Source organism: Oncorhynchus gorbuscha, linkage group LG19 (assembly GCF_021184085.1).
Source record: "Oncorhynchus gorbuscha isolate QuinsamMale2020 ecotype Even-year linkage group LG19, OgorEven_v1.0, whole genome shotgun sequence".
NCBI classification, from domain to species: domain Eukaryota; kingdom Metazoa; phylum Chordata; class Actinopteri; order Salmoniformes; family Salmonidae; genus Oncorhynchus; species Oncorhynchus gorbuscha.
The window spans coordinates 18793168-18818439 of record NC_060191.1 but is presented as its reverse complement, the minus strand read 5'-3'; the positions used below and the strand labels follow the sequence as shown (position 1 = coordinate 18818439).

Below are 25272 nucleotides of genomic sequence, written 5' to 3'. Positions count from 1 at the left end.
ATGGACTTTACAGTTTCCCAGAACTTTTTGGAGTTTGTGCTACAGGATGCAAATGTATTTTTGAAAAAGCTAGCCATTGCTTTCCTAACTGCCTGTGTATATTGGTTCCTAACTTCTCTGAAAAGTTGCATATCGCGGGGGGCTATTCGATGCTAATGTAGTACGCCACAGGATGTTTTTGAACCAATTTGTTTTGAATGGGGCATGCTTATTTAAGATGGTGAGGAAAGCACTTTTAAACTTCTTATGGCTTAGATCCCGCTAACAGGATCGATATGATAACAGCCAGTGAAAGTGCAGGGCGCCAAATTCAAAACAACAGAAATCTCATAATTAAAATTCCTCAAACATAGAAGTACACCATTTTAAAGATAAACTTGTTAATCCCACCACAGTGTCCGATTTCAAAAAGGCTTTACGACGAAAGCACACCAAACGATTGTTAGGTCTGCACCTTGTCACAGAAAAACACAGCCATTTGTTCAGCCAAAGAGAGGAGTCACAAAAAGCAGAAATAGAGATAAAATTAATCACTAACCTTTGATGACCTTCATCAGATGACACTCATAGGACTTTATGTTACACAATACATGTATGTTTTGTTCGATAAAGTTCATATTTATATCCAAAGATCTCAGTTTACATTGGCGCGTTACGTTCAGTAATGTTTTGCTTTTAAAACATCCGGTGATTTTGCAGAGAGCCACATCAATTTACAGAAATACTCATAATAAACATTGATAAAAGACACAAATGTTATGTATGGAACTTTAGATAAACTTCTCCTTAATGCAACCGCATTAATGCAACCGTCAGATAAAAAAAAGCTTTACCGAAAAAGCACACTATGCAATAATCTGAGTGCAGCGCTCAGACAACAAAACAAACCATACAGAAATAGCATTATAGTCAGAAATAGCATTATAAATATTCACTTACCTTTGATGATCTTCATCAGAATGCACTCCCATGAATCGCAGTTCCACAATAAATGTTTGATTTGTTTGTTAAAGTCCATCATTTATGTCCAAATACCTCCTTTTTGTTCACGCGTTTAGTACACAATCCAAACTCACGACACGAGGGCAAGTCCAGGCGAAAGTTCAGTCGAAAAGTCATATTACAGTTCGGAGAAACATGTCAAACGAAGTATAGAATCAATCTTTAGCATGTTTTTATCATAAATCTTCAATAATGTTCCAACCGGAGAATTCCTTTGTCTGTAGAAATGCAATGGAACAGAGCTAACTCAAGTGAGCGCACATGATCAGCCCCCCTTCACAGGAGAATCATCAAACAAGTTGATGACTGTTGACATCTAGTGGAAGCCTTAGGAAGTGCAATATGACCCCGTAGACATTATATTCGATAGGCAATTATTTTTTGCTCAGGTTTTTGCCTGCCATATGAGTTTTGTTATACTCACAGACATAATTCAAACAGTTTTAGAAACTTCGGAGTGTTTTCTATCCAAAACTACTAATAATATGCATATATTAGCAACTGGGCCTGAGTAGCAGGCAGTTTACTCTGGGAACCTTATTCATCCAAGCTACTCAATACTGCCCCCAGCCATAAGAAGTTATTTTATTTATTTATTCTTTATTTTACCAGGTAAGTTGACTGAGAACACGTTCTCATTCGCAGCAACGACTTGGGGAATAGTTACAGGGGAGAGGAGGGGAATGAATGAGCCAATTGTAAACTGGGGATTATTAAGTGACCATGATGGTTTGAGGGCCAGATTGGTAATTTAGCCAGGACACCGGGGTTAACACCCTACTCTTACGTTAAGTGCCATGGGATCTTTAATGACCTCAGAGAGTCAGGACACTACACAGGGCAGTCACTGAGGCATTGGGATATTATTTTAGACCAGAGGAAAGAGTGCCTCCTACTGGCCCTCCAACACCACTTCCAGCAGCATCTGGTCTCCCATCCAGGAACTGACCAGTACCAACCCTGCTTAGCTTCAGAAGCAAGCCAACAGTGGTATGCAGGGTGGTATGCTGCTGGCTATATTAAAGAATAACCAGGAATCCTCTATTGACGGAATGAGGTCAATATCCTTCCAGGATACCTGGGCCAGGTCGATTAGAAAGGTCTGCTCGCTGAAGTGTTTTAGGGAGCATTTGACAGAGATGAGGGGTGGTCGTTTGACCGCAGACCCATTATGGACGCAGGCAATGAGTCAGTGATCGCTGAGATACTGGTTTGACGGCAGCAGAGGTGTATTTGGAGGGCAGTTTGGTTAGGTTGATATCTATGAGGGTGCCCGTGTTACCAGATTTGGGGTTGTACCTGGTAGATTCATTGATAATTTCTGTGAGATTGAGGGCATTGAGTTTAGATTGTTGGATGGCTGGGGTATTAAGCATGTCCCAGTTTAGGTCACCTAACAGCACGAGCTCTGAAGGTAGATGGGGCAATCAATTCACATATGGTGTCCAGGGCACTGCTGGGGGCAGAAGGTGGTGTATAGCAACAATGAGAGACTTGTTTCTGGAAAGGTGGATTTTTTTAAAGTAGAAGCTCGTTGTTTGTGCACAGACCTGGATAGTAAGCCTGCAGAGTTCTGTCTTTGCAGTAGATTGCAACTCCGCCCCCTTTGGCAGTTCTATCTTGTCGGAAAGTATTATAGTTAGGGATGGAAATTTCAGGGTTTTTGGTGGTCTTCCTAAGCCAGGATTCAGACTCTACTAGGACATAAGGGTTGGCAGAGTGTGGTAAAGCAGTGAATAAAACAAACTTAGGAAGGAGATGGGCATTCAGGGGATGTCGCAACAGAGGAACCAGTTGAAAAACCCCCTCGGGCGAATTACGTCGGTAGTCCAGTCGTGATGGGTCGGCGGGGCTCTCTGTCGGCAGTAAAAGGGGTCCAGGCCAATTGGCAAAATAGGTATTGTGGCCCAAGGAGTGGCTGATGGACCTCTTCGGCTAGCCGGGAGATGGGCCTAGCGAAGGCTAGCTCCAGGTTAATTGGTTCTTGCTTCAGGACAAAGACATTAGGCAAGAGTGGCCACTTGGATAGCAGCTAGCTAGCTGCGTTGATCCAGGTGAAAAGTTTCAGAGCTTGCGGTAGGAATCCAGGTATATGGAGAAGAATAAGTCCGACTAGCTCTGGTTTGAGTCGCGCTGTGCAGACTGGCGAGAGTTGTCCGGGCTAAAGGTAGCTGATGACTGCTAGCTGACTACTAGCTAGTTAACTGATTAGCTTCTGTCAGGCCTTCATGGTCGAATGGCTGCAAAGAAACCACTACTAAAGGACACCAATAATAAGAAGGGACTTGCTTTGGCAAGAAACACAAGCAATGGACAATAGACCGGTGGAAATTTGTCCTTTGGCCTGGAGTCCAAATTGGAGATATTTGTTTCCAACCGCCGTGTCTTTGTGAGATGCGGTGTGGGTGAACGGATTAACTCTGCATGTGTATTACCCACCGTAATGCATGGAGGAGGAGGTATTATGGTGTCTTAACCAGCCATGTCTTAACCACACAAGTAGCGTGATAGAGCACATTGACTCATTTTTAAGGACCAACACACACACACACACACACACACACTGCGACCTGCGTGCTGCATGTTTCACAAAACCACCTCCTCACATTCAGCCTCTGTCATCCTCTCAGGCATCCCGAGGGTGGCCCAGTGTAAGTTCTCCCTGCCCCTCCGTCTGGTCTGCTGCCCCTCCGCCCCCTCCAAGAACGCCAAGTATAAGATCACTGTGGATACCAACAAACCGCCGGTCAACCTCAGCGAGGTCTTCCCAGGTAACAGACCATAGAGATCTACCTGTCACCCCAGAACTTGGTCTGTACCATTAGATATCTACATGTCCTGTTCTCCACTGGTCCCCTGTACACCCAGGGATAGTGGGAAAGTGGTGTACCGTAACAATAGTGGTTAAGTTTTAAGTCTGCTTGTCTTCGATAGTGTCAATTGCATGACAGTGAGTGGCAAGTATTTGCCCTGGAATGGAGAGTGAGTGGTATGTATTGATGCTGTTGATAGTGTTAGTGTGAATCTAGTCTACCTGCTGTTGGTGAGCAGGTCTCAGCCCTGGGAAGCAGCGCTGACTATCAGTCATTATCTGGACCTGGGCATGGCGTCTCCTACCACACAGGACCCCTGTCCCAGATTAGATGCATGAAGATAGTGTGTGTGTGTGCGTGCGTGCGTGCGCACGGCTCTGTGGGTAGATAAAGAACAATGTGATGTGCTCTCTTCACGTTGGCTGGCGTCCTGAGGAGAGATAAGCTGCCATATCTCTGTCTGACATCCCATCACTGGAGACCCCACTGTACTGGCCCCTGAGAACCTCAGAGACAGAGTGTGTGTGGTAGGGAACCCATACCATATCTCTGCCTGACATCCCGCCACTAGAGTCCACACTGTACTGGTCCGTGAGAACGTTAAGTCTGTGTGTGAATAATGGGTTATTGTGGTGTTTCAGGGGACTGTTTTCATTTATGTGCCATAATCAGATATCTGTATCCTTGACCAATGGACTCTAGTTCCTATTGTTCTCACTAAATGTCCCTCTCTGTGTTGTAGACTTTCTGGAGAAGTCTGAGGACAAGGAGGGAAACGCTCTGGCCTTCCACTTCCTCTCAGGGCCCAGAGTCACTGTAATGGCCTCCAAGACCTCCCGTGAGTACACACACACGCAGCATCCTCTAGCACTTGGTTGATGTGGAATTGAGCTTTCTCTACCTCCCTCTCCCTTTCTCTCCCCCCCTCCCTTCTACCCTCTCCAGAGCGCTACCGTATCCAGAGTGAGAGTTTTGAGGACATCTGGCTGGTGGCTAAGGAGTTGGTGCAGCGCTTCGACCGCCACTTTGCCAAGCAGGGAGTCAAAGACTTCAGAAACAGCTTTGCAGGCCCTATACCTCTGGCTGAGTACTTTGAGACTGTCGACCACCACTTTGAGGTGTGTAAGGAACACAGACACACTGTCACACACACAGTCATGTGTTGTGTTTCTAGGTACAGCTTTTGTCTGCAGTGTTAGAAAAACATTGTGTGTGTGTGTGTACATATAGCTGCGTGTGAGTGCAGAGAAGTACCAGGACCTCCTGTCAGAGCGGGCGGTCCAGTTCAGAGCCATCCAACGCCGTCTCCTGACCCGCTTCAAAGACAAGACCCCCGCCCCCCTACAGAACCTAGACACACTGATGGAGGGCACCTACCGCCAGGTCAGACACAAACACAGTAGACCAGGACACTCTCAGGCATGCACATAGCATTTAGAAACATGATGAAAGGAGAGTCTCTCTCCCCTCCCTTCTTCCCTCTCTTTTGTGAGGTGTTGAATCTTCCCTACCTCACACCGTATGGTGATTTACACACACACACACACACACACACACACACACACACACACACACACACACACACACACACACACACACACACACACACACACACACACACACACACACACACACACACACACACACACACACACACACACACACACACACACACACACACAGAGAGAGTAATGAGTGCACTAGTGTTGATTTACAGAGTGATCGGCCTACACTGCAGATTTATGCACTTCCTGCTACTACTGAGGTGCTAGCTCCCACCCTATGGTATACTTATAGCAGACAAACACTGCCTTGACCACACACACACAGGAATACACACATAATGCCATGACCACACACAGGAATACACAAACATACACACCCATGCTTGTGCAGACACACACACACACACACACACACACACACACACACACACACACACACACACACACACACACACACACACACACACACACACACACACACACACACACACACACACACACACACACACACACACACACACACACATACACTGTAAGCACATAAACACAAAGACATACAGTACCAGTCAAACGTTTTAGAGCACCTACTCATTCAAGGGTTTTTCTTTATTTTTTTGTATTTTCTACATTGTAGAATAATAGTGAAGACATCAAAACTATGAAATAACACATATGGAATCATGTAGTAACCAAAAAAAGTGTTAAACAAATCAAATATAATCTATATTTGAGATGTTTCAAATAGCCACCCTTTGCCTTGATGACTGCTTTGCACACTCTTGGTATTCTCTCAACAAGCTTCATGAGGTAGTCACATGGAATGCATTTCAATTAACAGGTGTGGTTTCTTAAAAGTTAATTTGTGGAATTTCTTTCCTTCTTAATCCGTTTGAGCCTATCAGCTGTGTTGTGACATGGTAGGGGGGGGTAAACAGAACATAGCCCTATTAGGTAAAAGACCAAGTCCATATTATGACAAGAACAGCTCAAATAAGCGAAGAGAAACAACAGTCCCATCATTACTTTAAGACATGAAGGTCAGGCAATACGGAAAATTTCAAGTGCAGTCGCAAATGCCATCAAGCGCTATGATGAAACTGACTCTCATGAGGACCGCCACAGGAATGGAAGACCCAGAGTTACCTCTGCTGCAGAGGATAACTTCATTAGAGTTACCAGCCTCAGAAATTGCAGCCCAAATAAATGCTTTACAGAGTTCAAGTAACAGACACATGTCAACATCAACTGTTCAGAGGAGACTGAGTGAATCAGGCCTTTGTGGTCGAATTGCTGCTTGGGCCAAGAAACATGAGCAATGGACATTAAACTGGTGGAAATGTGTCCTTTGGTCTGGAGTCCAAATTAGAGATGTTTGGTTTCAACTGCTGTGTCTTTGTGAGACGAGGTGTGGGTGAACGGATGATCTCCGCATGTGTATTACCCACCGTAATGCATGGAGGAGGATGTGGGGGTGCTTTGCTGGTGACACTGTCTGTGATGTATTTAGAATTCAAGACACACTTAACCAGAATGGCTACTACAGCATTCTGCAGTGATACGCCATCCCATCTGGTTTGGGCTTAGTGGGATACACCATCCCATCTGGTTTTGGTTTAGTGGGATACACCATCCCATCTGGTTTGGGCTTAGTGGGATACACCATCCCATCTGGTTTGGGCTTAGTGGGATACACCATCCCATCTGGTTTGGGCTAATTTGTTTTTCAACAGGACAATGACCCAACACACCTCCAGGATATGTAAGGGCTATTTTACCAAGAAGGAGAGTGATGGAGTGCTGCATCAGATGACCTAGCCTCTACAATCCTCCGACCTTAACCAAATTGAGATGGTTTGGGATGAGTTGGACTGCAGAGTGAAGGAGAAGGAGCCAACAAGTGCTGAGCATATTTGAAGATTCAAATACATGCGCACAAACACAGACACACAGACACACCCATCTATCTCTGTCGTCTAGGCTCGTCTTATCGCCCGGTTAGACATTATTTACTAATTCGGGAGACCGGCTGTAATAAGAATGTGGGAGCGTTTGTGTCTTTCTCTTGCTGTGTGTGTGTGTGGGGGGAGCCTTCTTTTTAAAATTATGATTAAACAAAGAAACTTCATTAGAAACCTCTGTATGGTTCGGAGTGTGGGAGTGTGGGATAGTGTGTTTGTGGTGTCATTATACTGTGTGTGTGTGTGTGTGTGTGTGTGTGTGTGTGTGTGTGTGTGTGTGTGTGTGTGTGTGTGTGTGTGTGTGTGTGTGTGTGTGTGTGTGTGTGTGTGTGTGTTTGCCTTGATTTGAAGTTCCCAATGTGAGTGTGTGATGATGTGTATGTCGGGTGATGAGTTCCAACTGTGTGTGGATTACTGTATTAGTTCTGTGTGAGTGCGTGTGTGCGTTTTGAGTGGTGTAGACTGTCTGACGTTGAAAAGTGATGGTCCCTTGCCGTCACTGTTTACAGTAGGGGCTCGTTTGGTGAGGCACTCTTTGACACTGTTCATTAGCTCTCTTACGGCTCTGGGAGTGGGTGACATCATGACATCATTAGATATTTAATGATTTAGTACTTAACCATTACTCCTATCTGAGTAGAACCATGCAGAGCTCACACTGTAGATGCACTCCCCATAAGGTCCACTACGAGGTGTACTCGTACCCTCACCGTGAGGTTCAAAACTGGTACCGTTTTAAAGGGACACTTACCTTACAAACTGGGATCAGTGTTCACGTTTTGAAGGGTCCAACGTTCACTTTTTTTTCTCACTGGCCTGATTTGGGGAAGGTGGCCAAAAATCCTCTGTCCTGAACTGAATTTCTACTGGCCCGGACATGGTGTAGTTTTTAAATTCATTGGGGGTCATGCAGGCCCTTAAGGTTGACATGTTGTTTCTTCTCTATATCCAGCTATTAATAGGCTATTCAAATAATGTAATACGTTTTTTTGGTGATATTCAGATAGTTGAAATACATGTTCTAAAATCGTTTTTATTAAACTTGCTTGCTACGCAGCCTGTGCGACTTGGGAGGAGAGGTGCCGCTCTTCCCGGTGAGTTTGACACAGGAGGGAGAGGAAGAGAGGGTAGCCATACAGGCTCGTGCTAATTAGACGAACGTATAGATGCCATAGCTTATCTATTGTTCCAGCTGGTAGTGCTTGTCTTGATGGCATTGAATTGATGATAAGAAGCTAGCTATGTTAGCCAGCAAGGTACCTAGACTAATTGAGGATGTTTTACTGGGCTTTCTGTCCTTAGGTACAACAACTACATGCAGATTGGCCCTTCTCATTTAACTAACTTAATTCCATCATTTTAATTCCATCTGGCATTGATTAGAGATCTCTCACATTGCTTGCTTGCCACACATGGAGCTAACTGTAGACGGTGCCACTTTTATTGGACAACAATAATAACAAACGTGTGAAACCCGTATATGCTTCTACGGTATAGGCCTATGTCTTTTTTACGGGGCGCACGTCATAAAAACTACGTTTTAGAAGTTTGGTGTTTTATTGAATTAAGTATTTCAAATGTCATGGTATATCATTGTGTGTAGCATGGATCATTTCATTTAGACAAAGCCTTTTATTGTTCAAATTGGCCTATGAGTATTATTCAGATATTAAAATAACCAGGCCCATCCCTAACTATAATATTGTAACGACCCGGGGTTTTTAAGCGCGGAAATCGACTCCTGCCGCACGAGCATCCTTTAGAGCATGCAGCACAGTCGATAGCGCGCCGGACCTCGGGGTCGAGGGTTCGAGACCTGCTCCCTTCTGTTTCATTACAATATGTATTAAAAACCTGTGTAATATATTTTAGCAATGTAAGTCATTGCATTAATTGCATACATCTTTGTTTCTAAAGTATGTCATTTTGACAATGCTGTTCGTGGCAGATATCTGTCTAAATGTACTGCATGTCCCAGTGCCAGCTAATGCTATTAATATATCAGTGTCTCTTTGTTTCGCTAATGCTAGTTGATGCTGTCCCAGTGCTGCTGCCTGTCCCCTAGCATTACTAGAGCCCGGAGTGATTCTCTCTACAGTATTACACCCTAGTCTGTCTAATGTGCTCCGGTGTCAGTCAGTCCCGCTTCCCGCCAGCGCCTGCCATCCACCGTTGATTCGGGAAGTTTCTGACACTTTATACGTGCTGTAATGTATACACCCAATAATGGACTCTATCGACGGTCGACTAGGAAGAGTGAGGCACGCGTCAAATAAATGATTCATATCTCTGGGTTGGTATGGTTTATATAGCCCTTCTGAAGGTCTGTGAGCTATGGTGGTTCTCACAAACTCAGCGCTTTAGTTACAACACGGGTTGTCATTCACGAGTCGTCATCTTTTGACATGCTAAATGTGATTTTAAATGACGGGGATTAAAAGTTGTTTTTAGCTACAGTACATGCCTTATTGTGCTTAGTCAGGGATAGTACACTCAAATGACAATTTTTCCTAATATTATGGATACCAAGAAAGTAGTCTGTGGACCCAGAGACTCAGCAAGTGGTAGATGAGGTACATGGTTACTTTGGATGAACTAAGTGCAGCATCGTCGAATGTCAGATTGGTAAATATTATGCATCTTATCTGTGGCCAGGCTGGGCTGTCGGTTAGGGGATTTCCCCTCATTAATGTTTGTGCATGTTGTTTGTCATCGAGAGAACAGAGATACTGTGAGAGGCCTGTGTGATTTTTCTGTTCTAGTGTACATTCATATAGAGGGGGATTATATTTCCTTTGTTCATTATTTCCTCATCTCTTCCTCCTATATTTTATTCATGAAGGCCAGATGCGGCCTGCTCTATAATGTGAGCTGGCCAGAGGTGTCTGTTTCCTCCACTTTTTATTCTCACTACTTTAAAATACGTTACTCATCCTGGCCCCACGGTTTATAGTTCAGCCTGGCTCACCCTTTAACTCTCTGTTTGATTAATCTATGGCAGGAATGGAGAGGTTAGCCAGAGGGCTATCTTAGCCTAGCCTTACCATTCCTGTTTTTCTCCTCTGCTGTTGATCTCTGAGCGAAAGCACACTGCTGTCACTCGGGACTGGGAAAGACATTTCTGGGTGGGGGGGTTGCAGAGGGGAAAGAGGGTGTGATGAGTGAGGGGGGAATATAAATATTTGCCTAGTGTTTATCGCAGGTGAAATGGCCACGGTGTTAGCGTTAGCGCGCTATCCTAGCGGGCCGCGGCACTAGCTGTCTGGGAGCTGAGTTTGAGTTGAGCGGAGGCTCTCTGTAATTAGCAGTTCAAAAGCAGGAGGTGGGACGCTTTAGTTTTGACTGACAGTCCGCTCAGGGGCCTCTCGTTCCAGTAATGGAGGCTTCTCTCAGACAGCGGCTGAATTATCTGTGCCCAAATGGAGAGCTAAACACAGATCCCACTGTGTACGTGAGGCCCTCGCGATTAATGGCTGGGGCTCTCTCTGAGCACTGTGTGTGTCCATTGAGATGTGTAAATGTGTGTTTCCTCGGTAAAATACCCTGGGGTCAGAAAAAAAGGAGAAACAGAGGAACTCCCTCAGGTCCTCCTGACCTTTCATCTGCTACACAAACACAGACCGCACCTAAGAGACTGCATTTCAAACTGGCCTTCGAACACACACACAGACACAGGATAAATGAACATGCAGCCTACCCATCATGCACATTTAGGAGTCACTGGGGCCCTCCTGTATGAATGTCTACCATATCAATGAATGACTGTCTTTCATATAGCTGACTGACATATAGGCATGTGTGTTTAAGCATGGGGGACAGATAGTGATTGATATAGAGGAGTGTGTGTGTGACACAGGCAAGCATCTGGAAAAACCTGTCTTTTATAAGTGTGATGTCATATGGAAACCAGTGTTGTGTGGAGATAGTCTTGTTACTGTTGGGAGATTATTCTTATGTAAAAATGTCTGAAGATGGGCATATCAGGGTACACCTGTAGGATTTAACATTTTGATTGCAAGGCCCATAAATAAATACCTTTCTATGTACAATACATTGAAATAGTATTTAAATCCATGTTTAAAAAAGTATAGAAAGAGATGGAAATATCAATGTTCATGGAGACCTACACCTCTGTACTGTATGCATACATAGAGCAGAACAGTGTTTTGGGGCTAATTCCTCATGGATCATGGCCAGACAGAGGTCAGCCTCTGGTCTTAAATACTGTGTCACTTCCTGTACCTCTTGGGTCAGAAGAACGTCATCATGAAAAAGGCTTTTGTTTGCTTACACCCAGTCTAGAGAAGGCACTGTTTAGTATCTTTAGTGGTGTCTGTGACCAGATAGTCAAAGAAATATCTATGCTGTAAAAGAGTGTTTGCCACACAGACTAGGGTACATCCTAAATAGCTCCCTATTCCCCATTTAGTGCACATTTAGTGCACTACATAAGGAATAGGTTGCCATTTGGGACACCGATTAAGGGTGTGTGCGTGCGTGTTTGTGTGCGTCGTCTCCTGCCCCCTCAGGCCATACACAGCAGGAGGGAGAGAGGAGAGGGCGTGGGACTGGGGTGCTTTATCTAAGAATGTCAAATCCCTGAGAGGAGCCACAGCAAAGCCCATCTCTGCCAGTCTGCACAATCCCCCCCCACCCCACACACACACACACACACACACACACACACACACACACACACACACACACACACACACACACACACACACACACACACACACACACACACACACACACACACACACACACACACACACACACACACACACACACCACCCTCCTTCTCTGTTCTCATGGAGAAGGCCCAGGTGTTTGCCCAAAGGCAGATAGAGATGGGGGCTAGAGAAGGTCTGAGGTGTACTGTACCTACTTGTAATGCTTCTATCTGTGGGACTCCCCTGGGTGTGGTGGACTTTTATCACAAACATGTCTGGGTGCATTACTGGTGAGGGAGAGAGAGCCACCCACCCCTGTCCTCTTCTCCTTTCCTTCATGACCACATGAGATGAAATCAAAGGCGTGTCAATCAATCCAGTTCTAGTGTTTTCAATTCAATCTGTTTCATTGCGCCATTGCATGTGACTATGTAAAACCTGCTAGAACATAGATGGACATCACCATACAGAACTACATAGCAGGATAGCCAGTTGAATATCTTTCTTGGGGTTATCTGGATATTTTAGAATGTTCAGTCCCTTGTTGCTTACCACATCACATTCTACTCTGTTGCTTAGAACACAGCAGCCATTAAATTAGCTCGCCATATTGGCTGGCCCACTAAGTGTCATAGAGATTAGCCCATTGTCTTTCCCCCTGGGCTTTATTAATCAAGGAATGTGTCATTTCCAGTCTATTCTATACAGTCTAGTTCCACAGTATACCATTAGCCCAGAGTCATTTCCATGTGCTTTAATGACTAAATGGAATTTATCCAGGTTCCCTACACTTCCCTGCACTCAACAGCTATCATTTCTCCAGTAAGTTCTATGCTTTCAATTTCTTATCCCAAAGTAATTTTCCCTGCACTTAAACTAAACTGGGCTATTTTCCCAGTCCATTCTGTCCACTCTACATCTATGTCATTATCCCCTAGTGTATTTTTCCTCTCCGGCTAAAGAATGTCATTTCTCCTCTCAGCGAGGGAGGGCTTAGCACATGCCACAGGCCCAGTGTTCCTCTGTGTTCCACAGGTTTATAACCCTAATCTCATTGTGTCTGCTGAGTGGCTCTTAGCGGCCTGAGTGGAGAGGGGATTCCACACTGTAATGGAGCATGCCTTCTCCCACTGGTCCTTTGTTATTAGCCTCTCCGAGGTTAGCCACCAGCTAACGGGATTATTCACACGGTGTAATTAAAGTGAGAAGCACTCACACACACTCCTGTACACCGGCAAGCACGCACAGACGCACAAGCATACACACACACCCTCGCCTCCATCACAGGTGCTCATTATCCCCGGGTCCACAGAGGCTCATTATTGGGGTCTTTTGGGGATGTCTCACTCTGATGTATGTCCCACAGAGCTGGGCTCCAGGCACCACTAAACCCCCTTATCTCCAGGAGGCCCTTGTCCTCCAGTCATACTTCGCTCACTCTCACTATGCACTGTTTTCATTCAATTATATATTTTTGTTAGCATATCATAAGTGTTATATTTTAGTCATATATTAACACTGAAGTGTCACATTGAAGTAGAATAAACCTTGCGCGCACATACTCCAGTGTTGGCACCAGCAGTGTTTTCTCTCGCTCAGCTAGCACTCAGCTTTCCGTGTCACGGCCCTCTCCTCTTGATTCCGGGAATTCAATGGCAGGACCAGAGATACTTGGGAAACGGGTCAATGACTGTGTTTCTGAAAATATATACTGCTGGATAGTCTTCAGCAGATTGTGTGTGTATGCGTGTCTGCATGCGTAATAAAACATTTGAACTGTGTGTGGAGTTTTTCAGACAGATATGATTTACCGAATCCATGTACATAAGTATCAACAGACCGCTTGTGTTAAAGCTGTACATTATTTACCTCGTTTGCTTACCTCATTCACCTGTGTACCTGTTAGCTCCATCACGACAGTCCTCACGGACTTCCTAAGGGAACGCAAGGGATTATGGGTGATGTCATGAAAGCGACGCGCTTCAGTACAGTATGTGAAACCACACCACCTTCCTCTCTCCTGGGAGACACACACACTCACACAATGCCAGTGGCTAGCAGCATTCTCCATCTCTTCTCTTGAGACATACATACATAAGTGCGTACGTATGTAGGTAGGTAGGTAGGTAGGTTGGAGTCGACATAGGTAGGTAGGTTGGAGTCGACATAGGTAGGTAGGTAGGTAGGTTGGAGTCGACATAGGTAGGTAGGTAGGTAGATTGGAGTCGACATAGGTAGGTAGGTAGGTAGGTTGGAGTCGACATAGGTAGGTTGGTAGGTTGGAGTCGACGTAGGTAGGTATGTAGGTTGTAGTTGACTTAGGTAGGTCGTTTGTAGTCGACGTAGGTAGGTTGGAGTCGACGTAGGTAGGTTGGAGTCGGTAGGTAGGTTGGAGTCGGTAGGTAGGTTGGAGTCGGTAGGTAGGTTGTAGTCGGTAGGTAGGTTGGAGTCGGTAGGTAGGTTGGAGTCAGTAGGTAGGTTGGAGTCGGTAGGTAGGTAGGTAGGTAGGTAGGTAGGTAGGTAGGTTGGTTGGTAGGTAGGAGTCGAGGTTGGTAGGTAGGTAGGTAGGTTGGAGTCGACATAGGTAGGTAGGTAGATTGGAGTCGGAGTAGGTAGGTAGGTAGGTAGGTCGGAGGTAGGTAGGTAGGTAGGTAGGTAGGTAGGTAGGTAGGTAGGTAGGTTGGAGTCGGTAGGTAGGTTGGAGTCGACGTAGGTAGGTAGGTTGTAGTCGAGGTAGGTAGGTAGGTAGGTAGGTAGGTAGGTAGGTAGGTAGGTAGGTAGGTAGGTTGGTAGGTAGGTAGGTTGGAGTCGACATAGGTAGGTAGGTTGGAATGAAGGAAGGTAGGTAGGTTGGTTGGAGTTGACATAACCTGAAAGGCTGCTCAGCAAGGAAGAAGCCACTGCTCCAAAACCACCATAAAAAGCCAGACTACGGTTTACAACTGCCCATGGGGACAAAGATTGTGCTTTTTGGAGAGATGTCCTGTGGTCTGATGAAACAAAAATGGAACTGTTTGGCCGTAATGACCATCGTTATGTTTGAAAGAAAAAGGGGGAGGCTTGCAAGCCGAAGAACACCATCCCAACCGTGAAGCACAGGGGTGGCAGCATCATGTTGTGGGGGTGCTTTGCTGCTGGAGGGACTGGTGCACTTCACAAAATAGATGGCATCATGAGGTAGGAAAATTATGTGGATATATTGAAGCAACATCTCAAGACATCATTTAAAGTTAAAGCTTGGTCACAAATGGGTCTTCCAAATGGTCAATGACACCAAGCATACTTCCAAAGATATGGCAAAATGGCTTAAGGACAACAAAGTCAAGGTATTGGAGTGGCCATCACAAAGCCCTGACCTCAATCCCATAGAAAATGTGTGGGCAGAACTGAAAAACCGTGTGTGAGCAAGGAGGCCGACAAAACTGACTCGGTTACACCAGCTCTGTCAGGAGGAATGGACCACAATTCACCCAACTTATTGTGGGAAGCTTGTGGAAGGCTACCCGAAATGTTTGACCCAAGTTAAACAATTTGAAGGCAATGCTCCCAAATACTAATTGAGTGTATGTAAACTTCTGACCCACTGGGAATGTGATGAAAGAAATAAAAGCTGAAATAAATCCTTCTCTACTATTATTCTGACATTTCATATTCTTAAAATAAAGTGGTAATCCTAACTGACACAATACAGGGAATTTTAACTAGGATTAAATGTCAGCAATTGTGAGAAACTGAGTTTAAATGTATTTGACTAAGGTGTATGTAAACTTCCTACTTCAACTGTGTGTGTGTGTGTGTGTGTGTGTGTGTGTGTGTGTGTGTGTGTGTGTGTGTGTGTGTGTGTGTGTGTGTGTGTGTGTGTGTGTGTGTGTGTGTGTGTGTGTGTGTGTGTGTGTGTGTGTGTGTGTGTGTGTGTGTGTGTGTGTGTGTGTGTGTCTCACACACACACAGTCCCTATCTGTTTCTGGCTCCGTCTGCCAGCTTAAGGTAACCCTAGACAGCAGAGAGGGAGACCGTGGCAGAGGACAACGAAACAACAACAATCATGCCCTGCCTGTGGCTTTATCTACTGGGACCAGATGAATTTACTATTGTTGTCCTGTACTGACTAAAGTGTTTTGCTCATACGAGAGAATTCCATTGCTTAACATGTATGTTTATGGTTATCATTTTGGATGCTGATCACTTTGTGTGTGTGTGGTGTGTGTGTGTGTGTAAATGTTACTCTAATCCTGTGGTCTGTAAAGATTGCTACGTACGTTGGCTGCAACAGCCTGGTTCACGCGACACTGCTTGTTGATAATTCTACTGATTTACCTTCTTTGGCCCCAGTGCATGTAATGAATGGGTGTGTCTGTTTCATGAGCCCAGACACACACACAGCATTCCAACAGGCTTATGGCCAATGGTGGAAATGTACTACATAGTATTTTTTCATGAGTGATGATTTGAATCATATTTGTTGAGGATATAGGCTTAACTGCTATCACAGTTACGTGTGTGTACAGTGCAGTATGTGCCTTTGCATTTTTGTGCATGCTTCTGTGCGTATGTTCGCTTGTGTATATGTGTGTATGCATGCTTGTGTATATGTGTGTATGCATGCTTCTGTGCGTATGTTTGCTTGTGTATATGTGTGTATGCTTGCTTGTGTATATGTGTGTATGCATGCTTGTGTATATGTGTGTATGCATGCTTGTGTATATGTGTGTATGCATGCTTGTGTATATGTGTGTATGCATGCTTGTGTATATATGTGTATGCATGCTTGTGTATATGTGTGTATGCATGCTTCTGTGTGTATGTTTGCTTGTGTATATGTGTGTATGCATGCTTGTGTATATGTGTGTATGCATGCTTCTGTGCGTATGTTTGCTTGTGTATATGTGTGTATGCATGCTTGTGTATATGTGTGTATGCATGCTTGTGTATATGTGTGTATGCATGCTTGTGTATATGTGTGTATGCATGCTTGTGTGCGTATGTTTGCTTGTGTATATGTGTGTATGCATGCTTGTGTATATTTGTGTATGCATGCTTGTGTATATGTGTGTATGCATGCTTGTGTGCGTATGTTTGCTTGTGTATATGTGTGTATGCATGCTTGTGTGCGTATGTTTGCTTGTGTATATGTGTGTATGCATGCTTCTGTGCGTCTCTGACTGATCACTTCTCCAAAAGCACTTGCTCCAAAGTCAACATGTCCTGCCGCTGCTCTCTCTTTGCAGTGTGTCTACCGCTTCCGCCACGCAGACCGTTTTATAAGATTACACATATTTACTCTGTAATCAGAGGGAGAAGGCGTGTGTGTGTCGCGACGCCAAGGCTAGGATATTTATCTTGTTTAAGTAAATTCCCAGAGTTCCCCTCGTTTTTTTTCTCTCCTTCATTTGCTTTTTTTCCTGTTTACTCAGTGTGGCCTGTTCAAAGGAGACCATTGAGAGAAAAGCAAAAGGGCAAATAGTGCTCTGTTTGAGGGATGTCGAGACATGGCCGAGGGCTGTGTGCGGGTGCATCTGTGAGCATGCGTATGAATTTCAGTGTTTGTGGTGTATGGTTATGTGTGTGTTGGGAGGGGAGAGGTAGCAGGACAATGCCCTCACTGTGGCGTTCCTCGGTATTAGCATTAGAAAGGGAGGAGGGGAATGTTAAGTCATTTTACTGAAGATGATCATTAGCCTCGTTAGCATTATGGTAGCATTAGCATTTCTTACGTTGACATTTCATTAGCATTTTTAGCGTCATGCTTCTTGTGGTGTTTGTTGTCCTCTATTTGCTAGACCTCTTCAAAACCTCACAATTTTTGTCATTTACACTGGGACCAGGACCACGGCCCTAATTTCCGTATAATGGCTGGCTTGTATTAGTGTGTGTATATGTTTGTGTGTGTGTTTGTGTAACGGATGTGAAACTGCTAGCTTAGTTAGCGGTGGTGCGCGCTAAATAGCATTTCATTCGGTGACGTCACTTGCTCTGAGACCTTGAAGTAGTAGTTCGCCTTGCAGAGTGTTCCTTGTGGAGTGTTCCCCGCGGCTTTTGTGGAGCGATGGGTAACGATGCTTCGAGGGGTGACTGTTGTTGATGTGTGCAGAGGGTCCCTGGTTCGCGCCCGGGTATGGGCGAGGGGACGGTCTAAAGATATACTGTTACATTGATGCTGTTGACCCGGATCACTGGTTGCTGCAGAAAAAGGGGGAGGTCAAAAGGGGGGTGAGTGTAACGGATGTGAAACGGCTAGCTTAGTTAGTGGTGGTACGTGCTAAATAGCGTTTCAATTGGTGACGTCACTTGCTCTGAGACCTTGAAGTAGTAGTTCCCCTTCCCCTAGTAGTTCCCCTTGTAATGTTCATCATAAACTATGACAGACAAAATGAGGGAAAAAAATCCAGAAAATCACATTGTAGGATTTTTAATTAAATTATTTGCAAATTATGGTGGAAAATAAGTATTTGGTCAATGACAAAAGTTTATCTCAAAATTTGTTATATACCCTTTGTTGGCAATAACAGAGGTCAAACGTTTTCTTGCATTAGAAGGAACCCAGGGCCAACCGCACCAGCATATGGTCTCACAAGGGGTCTGAGGATCTCATCTCGGTACCTAATGGCAGTCAGGCTACCTCTGGCGAGCACATGGAGGGCTGTGCGGCCCCCCAAAGAAATGCCACCCCACACCATGACTGACCCACTGCCAAACCGGTCATGCTAGAGGATGTTGCAAGCAGCAGAACGTTCTCCACGGCGTCTCCAGACTCTGTCACGTGCTCAGTGTGAACCTGCTTTCATCTGTGAAGAGCACAGGGCGCCAGTGGCAAATTTGCCAATCTTGGTGTTCTCTGGCAAATGCCAAACGTCCTGCACGGTGTTGGGCTGTAAGGACAACCCCCACCTGTGGACGTCGGGGCCTCATACCACCCTCATGGAGTCTGTTTCTGACCGTTTGAGCAGACACATGCACATTTAAATAAAGGTAAAATAAAAAATAATTGTGGCCTGCTGAAGGTAATTTTGTAGGGCTCTGGCAGTGCTCCTCCTGCTCCTCCTTGCACAAAGGCGGAGGTTGCGGTCCTGCTGCTGGGTTTTTGCCCTCATACGGCCTCCTCCACATTTCCTGATGTACTGGCCTGTCTCCTGGTAGCGCCTCCATGCTCTGGACACTACGCTGACAGACACAGCAAACCTTCTTGCCACAGCTCGCATTGATGTACCATCCTGGATGAGCTGCACTACCTGAGCCACTTGTGTGGGTTGTAGACTCCGTCTCATGCTACCACTAGAGTGAAAGCACCGCCAGCATTCAAAAGTGACCAAAACATCAGCCAGGAAGCATAGGAACTGAGAAGTGGTCTGTGGTCACCACCTGCAGAACCACTCCTTTATTGGGGGTGTCTTGCTACTTGCCTATAATTTCCACCTGTTGTCTATTCCATTTGCACAACAGCATGTGAAATGTATTGTCAATCAGTGTTGCTTCCTAAGTGGACAGTTTGATTTCACAGAAGTGTGATTGACTTGGAGTTGCATTGTGTTGTTTAAGTGTTCCCTTTATTTTTTTGAGCCTTGTACATACATATGCATATATACATATATACTTACATATATATATATATACATATTTACATATATATACACATATATATATATACACACACATGCATATATATGTATGTGTATATACATATCTACATATTATCAGTGGTCTTGTATGTCTTCCATTTCCTAATAATTGCTCCCACAGTTGATTTCTTCAAACCAAGCTGCTTACCTATTGCAGATTCAGTCTTCCCAGCCTGGTGCAGGTCTACAATTTTTTTTCTGGTGTCCTTTGACAGCTCTTTGTGTATGTATGTATGTATGTATGTATGTATGTATGTATGTATGTATGTATGTATGTATGTATGTATGTATGTATATATATATATATATATATGTGTGTATTTATATATATGTATATATATACGTGTATATGTGTATTTATATATATGTGTGTGTATATATACATACACATATGTATATGTGTATTTATATATATGTGTGTGTATATATACATACACATATACGTGTATATGTGTGTGTATATATACATACACATATGTGTGTGTGTGTGTATATATGTATGTGTGTTTGATATATATGCATCTTTTCACAGAGATTTCCACACAACAATGGTTATATTGATATATTAATTCAGCCACAGAGTTCTGCACATATCAGAAGCCTTGCTAATGTGCCCCAGTGGAGCCCAACCAGCTCTCACACACACACACACACACACACACACACACACACACACACACACACACACACACACACACACACACACACACACACACACACACACACACACACACACACACACTCGCTCCCCATTTCAGGGGTCAGAAACATGTCAGCAGTGTCCTCTTTCAGGAAACGTGATCGTGGGTCTAAGTGGAGTGGATAAGTCTTATGGACTTATGTAAACCAAACCATCACACAGTAGAGGGTGGGAGGGAGAGAGAGCCTTATACCATACGTAGAATGTATGCACACATGACTGTAAGTCGCTTTGGATAAAAGCGTCTGCTAAATGGCATATATTATTATTATTATATTACCATTGCCTTATTAAAGTGACACCTGCATTTAGATTGAGATTTTTGTCTGTTATGATGCTGTGTTGGAGAGGGTCTGTAGACGTTTCTCTACTCCGGTCCTCAAGAATGCCCGAGGTTGGACATTCATTTTTTTTCTAGCCCCGTTCATCTGCTTCAACTACTTAATTTATAGTGATGCCCTTGATTAGTTGAATGAGACGCGTTTGTGCTAGGATAGAACAAAAACATGCAGCCAAAGGCGCTCCTGAAAGCCATAGTTTAAAGATACTGCAGTGTACCCCAAACTGATCACGTCCCTTACCTTGTCTAACCTCTAGTCTGGGAGTGGTTTTTGTGTGTGTTTGGGTTTGTGTTTTCCAGTGTCTCTCTCTGTTTGATGCTAATTTGTAGTCAGGATCTGGAATGTTGTGTCTGGCTTAGATTTGATGTCCTTGTTTTTGTCTCGCACACAAACAGATAGACAATGCACGAGTGATTGAGCAAGTACACACACACACACACACACACACACACACACACACACACACACACACACACACACACACACACACACACACACACACACACACACACACACACACACACACACACACACACACACACACACACACACACACACACACACACACACACACACACACACACACACACACACACACACACACACACACACACACACACACACATCCAAGTATCTCACTAGAGTCAATAACTAGCTTTCAAGTCGAGGGATTAAGAAAAAGCTGATGCGTTTTTTGATAAAGAATGTTGATTGTTGGGGGGGGGGGGTTAATGCTACAAAGGAACATGAGTACATTTTAGTTGTCTTGTTAGTTTTCCACTATCGTGTTTCAAGCATTGACTTGCTAATCAGGTCCGTCTCTCTTTGGGAAGACGGAACAAAAAGATAGACAAGGCAAGGGATCACCCAATGGACCAGTGGTATTTAGTTTCTGGACAGAGAGAGTGTGCATCCTGTATTCATGGGTTTATATGTGCAGTATGTGTGTGTGTGTGTGTGTGTGTGTGTGTGTGTGTGTGTGTGTGTGTGTGTGTGTGTGTGTGTGTGTGTGTGTGTGTGTGTGTGTGTGTGTGTGTGTGTGTGTGTGTGTGTGTGTGTGTGTGTGTGTGTGTGTGTGTGTGTGTGTGTGTGTGTGTGTGTGTGTGTGTGTGTGTGTGTGTGTGTGTGTGTGTGTGTGCGTGCGTGTGCAGCCTGGGAGGTGAGTGTGAGCTGTTAATGACAGGCCAGGGGAGTGTGTGTGCTAAAATGACTAGAGAAAAGTCCTGTGTGATTAGAGGCCTCAGTTAGCCTGGCTGAGGCTAAATATGGAAACCGTGTGGAGAGAGACTAAATACTGTCCACTGACTCACACTATCCCAATGACCAATGACAGAGCATCGTCCGAGTATGCTCACTAAGCACTTTAGTAAGTCTGTGTGTAAAAACTGATGCTCTTTACTTCACTATGTTGTTGACACAATGTCTGTGTGTTAAGACTGCTGCTCTTTACTTCACTATGTTGTTGACACTATGTCTGTGTGTAAAAAATGATGCTCTTTACTTCACTATGTTGTTGACACAATGTCTGTGTGTTAAAACTGATGTTCTTTACTTCACTATGTTGTTGACACAATGTCTGTGTGTTAAAACTGATGTTCTTTACTTCACTATGTTGTTGACACAATGTCTGTGTGTTAAAACTGATGTTCTTTACTTCACTATGTTGTTGACACTGTGTCTGTGTGTAAAAACTGATGCTCTTTACTTCACTATGTTGTTGACACTATGTCTGTGTGTAAAAACTGATGCTCTTTACTTCACTATGTTGTTGACACTGTGTCTGTGTGTAAAAACTGATGCTCTTTACTTCACTATGTTGTTGACACTATGTCTGTGTGTAAAAACTGATGCTCTTTACTTCACTATGTTGTTGACACTATGTCTGTGTGGATGTGTTGCAGGTTTGTACCTTTTTGACTTTTGTGTCTGTATTGTGAAAGAGACAGTCAGACAGACAGCATTTGAATATGTGTTTGTGTGTGCGAGACGAAGAGCGCGCGTGTGCGTGTGTGTGTCTTTTTTAAAACAAGCGAACTCAGCAAGAGGGCCAGCCAGGTCATTCCACCCTGTGTAAAACATGTGCTTCGACTAGTGAGGACAGCTTGAATGAGTTTGAAACACACACTCGCTTTCACACACAACCCTTTGTATATTCACACAAAGCGAAGTCCTCAAACTCCCAGCTGTGATATCAAAACTAGCCCTGTAGGCTAACTTACGCCAGAAACAATTAATTCTTTCACTTCTAAAGAGCCAAGATAAATGTTAAATGAGTCTTGACTGTGTGCAGAGAGTCTCTCTCTTTGGGAGTGTGTGTGAGTGTGTGCATTTGTCAGGGTATATTAGTGTGTTTTGATTCAGAGTGTATGCTGGGGTGAAGCCCAGCTGTGTGTGTGTGTGTGTGTGTGTGTGTGTGTGTGTGTGTGTGTGTGTGTGTGTGTGTGTGTGTGTGTGTGTGTGTGTGTGTGTGTGTGTGTGTGTGTGTGTGTGTGTGTGTGTGTGTGTGTGTGTGTGTGTGTGTGTGTGTGTCTCTCTCTCTGAACGTGTGTCGCGCCACACGGCTGTGTGCTCTTGAGGTGTACTGAGTGCAGTTGTAGTAATTTGTAGCTGGAGTGTCTGTGGTAGAGATTAATGGAAGGGACATTGGAGGGGACAGGATGTGTGTTTGAGAGACCTACAACCCTGTAGGGGTGTATAGTGGAGTGTTTCATCACCTGGTCTCACACACAAATCTCTCTCTACTCTTGTGTGCGCCCCCCCTCCTTCACATTTGGATCAGGCCAACGCCCCATTATCTAATTTCTCGGTGGGCCAGGTTGGAACTACTAAGCACTGGTTACAGGGGTGTTCAAATTTAAACCTGTGAGGTTAACTCCCAGGTTTCTATCAGGAGGCCTGGAGCTATGGGGAGGCCTGCACTTCCCTCATAGTAATCCCAGGCTGGGTGTCTCTCTGGCAGGGTGTGTCTCTAATTGAGCCCCCTGTCTGGAGCAGTAAGGCCGGACCACCCAGACTCATGGGAGGAACCAGTAACCTTGGTGGAAGGTGTGTAGGGACCTACTGTAGGGAGGGATGTGGGAGGAAACTGGGCTGTTGTTTGATGTTCTGGTGTCATTCTTGGCTTGTTAGGGCGTTTGCAATCTCAATGGATCTGTGTGATGTAATCAATGTTGATTGAAATTTAAAAGTGAGATCATTGAAGTATAGACATTTGAGAGGAATGGTATTGTACTATATGTCTCTCTTTTGTTTTTTCTTTCTCTCTGTTTCTCTCTCTGGAAAAGCAACCCCAACAAGCTCTCTGGTCTCACATTCCCTCGTCTTCTCACTGAGAAAGCAAACGTGAAGCCCTGTCTTTGATAGTCCAGGGAAGGTTGTAAATAGTCCTCTATTTTATTACCTGTCTGTGAACAATAATAAAGTCTATGAAACCATAGGAACACACACACACACACACACACACACACACACACACACACACACACACACACACACACACACACACACACACACACACACACACACACACACACACACACACACACACACACACACACACACACACACACACACACACACACACACACACACACACGTAACGGATGTGAAACGGCTAGCTTAGTTAGCGGTGTACGCTAAATAGCGTTTCAATCGGTTACGTCACTTGCTCTGAGACCTTGAAGTAGTAGTTCCCCTTGCTCTGCGAGGGCCGCGGCTTTTGTGGAGCGATGGGTAACGATGCTTCGAGGTTGACTGTTGTTGATGTGTGCAGAAGGTCCCTGGTTCGCGCCCGGGTATGGGCGAGGGGACGGTTTAAAATTATACTGTTACACACACACACACACACACATACACCTCATGCTGCCTTATGATAAAGAGAACCATTCACATGGAGTTGAGAATGGGCAAAGAGCCATGGAATGAAGACCCTTCAAATAAATCTGAAAGCTGGAGAGTAGCGGAAGTAGAGGATCGGTGCACAAGTTTGTGTTATAATACACATGAATCTAGTCTGGATTCAGACACAAACACATTTGGAATGAAAGAGATGAATAGCATTAAAAAAAGAAGAGAGGATGAGGTGTGGAGGGGGGAGAGTAGATCATTGCAGCTTTATCTTGGTGGTGTGGTTCAGAGCCTGCCACCACCGCTGATAACCCATCTCAGGTTGCCCCTGTGTGGGTTGCCAGATCTAATCACTGTCCCCCCTTTTATTTCTGTTCTTTCTCTTTCTCTTCCTCTGAATGCTTCTATAAACAAGGCCAGTGTGTTGCCAGATCATCCTCTCTCTTCCCCGCTCTTATCAGAACTGAGAAGACAGTGTTATCTGCGCTAGCTGCGCTGCGGCCGTGACCAAAAACAAAAGCAGTTACTGTCTGTCTCTGCCTCATCCATTGGCTGGCAAGATGCTAATCGCTGCAAATCTCTCTCAGCCGCTTCCCCGCTCTTTGTTACTGTCTCTAACTTTTTCTCTCTCTCATACACTTTTTTTTTTTCTCTCTCTCTCTCTCTCTCTCTCTCTCTCTCTCTCTCTCTCTCTCTCTCTCTCTCTTTTTTCTCTCACTCTCTCTCACTTTTTTCTCTCACTCTCTCTCACCTTTTTCTCTCTCACTCTTTTCTCTCACTCTCTCTCACACTTTTCTCACTCACTCACTCACAAGCTC

At 44.6% G+C, this 25272-nt stretch overlaps 1 protein-coding gene across 4 annotated transcripts in view; it reads left to right on the top strand.

Moving 5' to 3' along the window:
- bbs9 (Bardet-Biedl syndrome 9) overlaps positions 1–25272 on the top strand; it is a 203347-nt gene that overhangs the window by 50886 nt on the left and 127189 nt on the right. For 3 of the 4 annotated variants that reach the window (XM_046315062.1, XM_046315060.1, XM_046315061.1), the window contains 4 exons: positions 3633–3773; positions 4558–4653; positions 4761–4933; positions 5046–5198. In XM_046315062.1, coding sequence (XP_046171018.1) covers positions 3633–3773; positions 4558–4653; positions 4761–4933; positions 5046–5198 — 563 coding nt within the window. The remainder of the gene's footprint in view (positions 1–3632; positions 3774–4557; positions 4654–4760; positions 4934–5045; positions 5199–25272) is intronic. The other variant, XM_046315063.1, reaches the window with a different exon arrangement.